The 6000-nt window shown below is 40.7% G+C and overlaps 1 protein-coding gene across 2 annotated transcripts in view; it reads left to right on the top strand.

The window, feature by feature from the left end:
* Nucleotides 1-6000, top strand: part of LOC100122642 (sortilin-related receptor, L(DLR class) A repeats-containing-like) — a 36257-nt gene continuing 30257 nt past the window's right edge. The window contains exon 1 of one of the 2 annotated variants that reach the window (XM_016985497.3): nt 1-680. In XM_016985497.3, coding sequence (XP_016840986.1) covers nt 411-680 — 270 coding nt within the window. In that variant the 5' untranslated portion in view covers nt 1-410. The remainder of the gene's footprint in view (nt 681-6000) is intronic. The other variant, XM_016985496.2, reaches the window with a different exon arrangement.

Raw genomic sequence — 6000 nt, 5'->3', positions numbered from 1 at the left:
ACACCACCGTCGGCCGTCGGCTCGGCTCGTCGTCGGCTCAACTCGCGACCGTACCATCAGTGTTCGAGCGCGTCGCTCCGCGCCAGCATCACAAGAGGCGAAACCCTCCACTGCAAGCAGAACCGGAACGCGTGTGCAGGAGGCGCGCGCTCGCGTGTGTGCAGTCTCCTTTGTGTGTCTATATATATATATATATATATATATATATATAGCTCGCTCTCTCTCTTACTCGCATATATATACCGTCGCTCTCCACTACCGCGCTCTCTCTCTTTCTCTCTCTCTCTCTCATTTCATCTCGTTCGCGCAGCACCGGAGAGAGAGAAGCTGTCCGCCTCGCTTTGTGTGCGGCGCGCGGACCGCGAGAAAGCATAAGCAACCGAACGCGCTGCACCCTAGCCTCGGACAAGATGGCCGCTGTTTACGTCCGGCTCGGCCTCGTCCTCGGCTTCCTGGTGGTACTGGGGGCCGCGGCCCGATTCGGCGACCCACCCAGGACGCTCCACATCGACGCCGACTATTCACCCCGCAAACCTCTCATCGTCGAGCGCTCCGTCAGCACGGAAGATGTCGCGGAACAGCACGCGAGAAGCCGGAGAGACGTGCCGCCGGCTGATTCCAAGACTCCGGAACCCTCGCCGCCGCCCCATCACGTCAACAACCCCAACATTACTGCCAAGGTACGTTCTCTGCTCTTCTTGCGCTGAAACGTATTTTTTATTTGGTGGATCGTTGTGACTACCTGTTCTGCGACGACCGGATAACTGATGGTTCGGTCTCGGAGCAGATGCCGAGATTCGTCGCGACGATTACTTGCACTTTTGAGCGCGCGTGTTTTGGCTAGATCGTATAGATCGTGTGCGCGGTTGGCTTTGTTTCAAGAGTGTCGCGATGTTATATACTGCCGAGAAGGAAAGTCGCAATATACTTACGTGTTGCACCGGTGTGTGGAGGACTGATGATGATTTTCGTGTGTCTCTATTTTCGGAACGATTTCAGCGGCGAGACGGTTCGTTTGCCTTTTTTTCGCGATATGCCTATATAACGCGCCGGCTCGTGAGGATTTTGGTTAGGTTTTGCGAACTGGTGGGCGGTGTTTTGCGCGTTGGCGAAATATCGGTTTTTATTGGTTCGAGGCTCTTTAAAATTAATTTGAAAGTGGCTGATTTCTCTTTTATGCAATATTTGTTTGCGATACATCCAGTTCTTCGGTATTTTATCCTCTAAAAATATACAGATGTAATGTTTGGCTAGTATATATCGGGCGTGTGCAGTAAAGGGATTAAGTAGATTTGCGATAACTGATTGTCCGAGTGTACGCCAGGATAGTCGGATTTTCGGGCGCACATTTTTCTCGTTTTGCAATTTATACGCTCGATTCGACTCGCCTAATGAAAACGCTGCGAAACGTATGAAATACTAGTGTACGGTCTTTACGAGTGTTTGTCAGGCTCGACGATAAATACAGTTCTATATGGCGTGTATTTGTTTTTATCATCTCTAAAGCGAATCGCGAGTGTGTGTATGCGAGTTATATACTTGTCGACGCGGATATGTGTGTGTGCATGTGTGTGTATCGAATACAACGACACTATTATGATTCATGCAACTCGAGATTACGAATCTCGTTTTATTCTGCGGCGATGCTTAATTTTTTTTTCATCGACACGCGCAAATACTCATGCACGAGTTTTTTCGCTACATAATTCATTCTTGCCTTTCTTGGACCCGAGGCGAGTAGTTTCCGCGAATCGATGATCTTCGTTGAAAAGTAGATAGTACCTGGAACAGCATGGCTGGAAAATAGGTGGCGCATAGGCATTTTTCCATTTCCCTCATATGTACAATATGCGCGCCGAGTATTCTGTATAAATATAGTGGTGTGCCGCCAATGCTAAAACCACCTTGTTTGGCCTGCTGCTTCGACCGCTGCTGTAAATGCGCGTGTATAGACAATTGTTATGATAATGACGTGTTTTCCAATTAAATTCGCATTTATTCTCTTAAAATTCACAAGCAGATGAATACACAGTGGGTTTGTGCTTTTATGATGCAAGACGTAATTTTCTTCGTTTTTGGAATCAAAGTAATTTAGAGAATTTGAAAGTTGTGAAATTATTGAAAGTTTCCTAATTAGAGCTTTTTTCTCATCTAATTTCTAGTTCATATAACTACAGTCGTGTATCTCTGCTATAAAAAAACCGCTAGCTCTAGATAACAAAAGTTGTCTAGAGTGAAGTTACGTCATGATCTGTACATTAATATATTTTTTTTGAAATAGATTATACGTTGATGTATACATGCAGTGTGTAACAAATATTGAATTAATTCACAAATTAATTGAAATTATTATTTGTCGAATTAATTTCTCTGAATTTACCTACAAGAATTCACATGAATTATATTTCATTACAATTAAATTGGAAAAGCCAGTATTTATCCAACTGATGAAATCGATACGTAATTGTGATATACATGCAGTTTTTATGATTATTTGTATAAGCGCATAATATTATCAGATTTCCTTTTAAATTTGAATACTAAATATCGATGCTATAGTATTGAATTTAATGTAGAGAATAACAAAATCTGAAAGGTATTGATATAACCCAGGATTTTCTATTTGTTTATTGTTCCTTTTTTAAAATCTGATATGATATCAGACCAGACTGATAAGATTTCTATTTTGATTAAGCACATACCTAACTACACAGTTTTTTCAAAGTCAATTGATAAGTGTACTGTAACGTTTCTACAACTCATATAAAGAACAGGACTAGTATTTGCTTATCATATAAGAAACGTCAGTTTCATTTTACTTTCCAATCTACCACTCCGAAGAGAGTTTACGAATAACTTGTCATAGCTTTGCGATTAATGTCAATCCCCGCATGCTCAACGACTCGTCTGCTCAGCAGGTACTCGAGTCTCTCAGCAAATACGACGACTTTTACGTACGGTAAATCGTAGATTTTAATTATGGACGTCTCGAGTATTTGAAATATTGATCGCAGAATCCTTTACAGTTGAAAAAGGGTTGAAAAAATACCACGCATACAAATGTATGAAAAGAAATATTCGCGTTCAGAATCACGTGAAACTAATTTTTCATTAAATCAGCTCGGAGAAAAGTGGAAAGACAAAGCGCGTAGCCAGAGTTGCTGTGTAATAAAATTCTCATTTAATTAAAAATGCCATGACAACGGCGCTAATTAATCTCCTCAGCGACTCTCCACTTTTTATAGCCAAGGGTCAAGTATCTGCGTCAAAAATAAATGCCTTCATTTTAATCTATTTATAAATTAACGTAAAGATGAATGTGCTTTCCAGTCGAATCAATAAAAGTGTCTGATAATTCTTCATTGCAATAATTATTTAACTAAAACAGCTATAAACGTCCAATTCAGTAAGCTCGTTGACAATTTTAAAAAATGCTGGTCTTGATGCAAACAGAGAAAAGTGGTGACCGAAGAGCAACGATGTCACGCGCGTAATCTCCCGCCGATAAGAGAAAGGCTGTGCAAATAAAAGAAAGAAACGACGATATACCTACGCGCTCGAAAACGTTTGCGGCGTATACGACAGGTAAAAGATGCTTGATTGGCCAGATCGATCGAATATCACTCACACATTGAGAATCGATATTGACATGATGTTAGAGAGGGGCGACTTGACCTCGAGTGTTGATAACCTTTTTTTAGTGACATTTAATTATAGGTAAATGGTGGTTAGGCTGGAAAAATCTGATTATATATCGAACGTCTGCTTTGGATGTTTTCGTTAGCCTTGATTAGCAAAATAGAAAGCTCATGTGTGAACAGTAAGGAAAAGATGGAAAAATACGCTTTGCTTGAGTTGTTTTTCTTTTTTTGTGCTATTTGTCGAGCATACAATTTAGTTATTACTAGACTTGGCGCAGTGCGCTGCGCGCAGTGTAATAGATTATAATTTCATTATGGAATATAAATACTTGATTGATATTTTTAATATTTGTTTTCTATCACGGAAATATATCAAACTTTACAATATATGATTCATTTCGCGCTCATATAAATTTCAAAATTGCCGCAGATTCGTCGCCAACTTCCTTTTAAAATTTTAAGGTTATGTCTCGAGAATAGAATAGTCTCGAGACTAGAATGTCTCTAGAATATTATAAATACACAAATTATAATTTGATATGTATTATAGTATTATATTACATTTTTAATATTAGAATCAATTTTAGAAATCAAAAACAAATCAAAAAATTCTAACGATACTTTTGACGCATGCGCACTACATGAGCCAATCATATTGACGCACTCTTGGCTTCACATCATCCGGTCATGACTTTTTTATATAGGAATCTGTATCATGCCCAATAATTCAATATAAAACTATATGATAAAAAAAGATAACCGTGACTAATGAAAACACACAATTTTTTCATGGAATCCTTTGTTCGTTCTGAAACTGCGCAAAGAAAAAAATTAAAAAATCTTGTGAAGTATATAGATAAAATTACATGGACTATTCATTGTAACCGATTTTTTCGACTCTTCAAAGCGCCAATTACAGTCTCGTTGCGCAGAGATAAACGCGTCAATGGAATCGCAAAAAAGTTGTAGTAAACGAGCAATAAGAAAAGGATTGACTTTTTTGCAATGATTATCGGTTCTTACATAAACTGCAATCCAGCTCTGATAAAAATAGAAAACGTCTCTATAAGGCAAGCCGCACATGTTTTATGCATTCGCATATAAAGACGCAACGTAAACAAATCTGAAGAGATCCGCCTGTGTAAACACTTATTGACTCCCGAGAGGTCTGTTGGTGTTGCGACATCTCAAACACTCACTAAAACGTATAATAAAAATTAACTTCAATTTCGACTCGTAACAGTGTTTTTGAAATAAAAATGCTCCAAGTATTCTAATAAAATCTTGAATCCTGCTGTAGCAGTACATATTTAAACGAAATAACTTCGCTCTCGTTTACGCTCCCTTGCGTTATGGAAAAGCGCGTTGCTTTGCACACCGCCGAGGCGGTGGCGGCGGCGGATAGCGCTTCAAAAATGTATATAGGTATCTCAATCTCCAGAGCGACTCCTCGACGCAACTGCAGCGCAGCAGCCGAGTAAACACGCGCCCGGTCGATTCTCTTTCGCGTATATAGTCGCTGGTACTTTCTCACGCCGTTCGCGCTCTCGTTCTCTCTCACTCTGCTCCGGCAGGGTCGTGTTTTTTCTCGGGAGAAACGTTGCTGCCGCTGGAAAAAGGTGTAATTTCGCCTTTTTTTCGCTGGGCTAAGTGCGCGCGCGAGCCAGAGAGGCGTGTAACTCTTCGGGTTACGCGGCTGCTCTGTGCGGAGGTGATGTCGGTGTGGTGTGTGTGGCGGCGAGAGGTTGGGTTCAGGGTTGCGAGCTGCGCTGCTGCTGGAAAGTCACTTCGATTTTGATGTCGATTGGATCTCTCTCGTGGCGGCGGCGACGACTGGTTTGCGCGAGCGTTTTTGCGCGCGACACACTGATCTTGGAAATTGAGTATTTTTCGTTGAATGTAAGAGCTACTCTGGTTGACGTTTCATTATATACGCCGGTGGCTTGTTCGTTAAAAGACGTGACAAGTAGGCGACGTGTAACGAGTTTAAAAAAAATTCGTATTCGAATTCGAGAGCTGTATGCATGAGCATAATATTAATTCGAGAGGAACAAAATTATATACGCTTTATATGGGAGCTTTAAAGTACACGCCGAAGAGAGTAAACATGTATATCTTACACTTTCGTAAATTCTCGCAATTTCACTTTCATCGCGATTTAAACTTGAACTAGTAAAAGTTTTCCGTGTACAAAGTCGTATCTTTCTTTTTATTCCGAAATCTTTACTCACCACATTCAGTCGCGGATAAAAAATGAGCATTCAATAAAGCTCGCCACAAGAGAGGGAGTACATTCAACCTTGCCCTTTTCTGTAGCACAAAGCAAGGAGAGCATATAACCTACAGAGCCGCCATATGC

Source organism: Nasonia vitripennis, chromosome 5 (assembly GCF_009193385.2).
Source record: "Nasonia vitripennis strain AsymCx chromosome 5, Nvit_psr_1.1, whole genome shotgun sequence".
Classification (NCBI taxonomy): Eukaryota; Metazoa; Arthropoda; class Insecta; order Hymenoptera; family Pteromalidae; genus Nasonia; species Nasonia vitripennis.
Note: the sequence above shows the minus strand (reverse complement) of the source record. Positions and strands in the feature narration are given on the sequence as shown.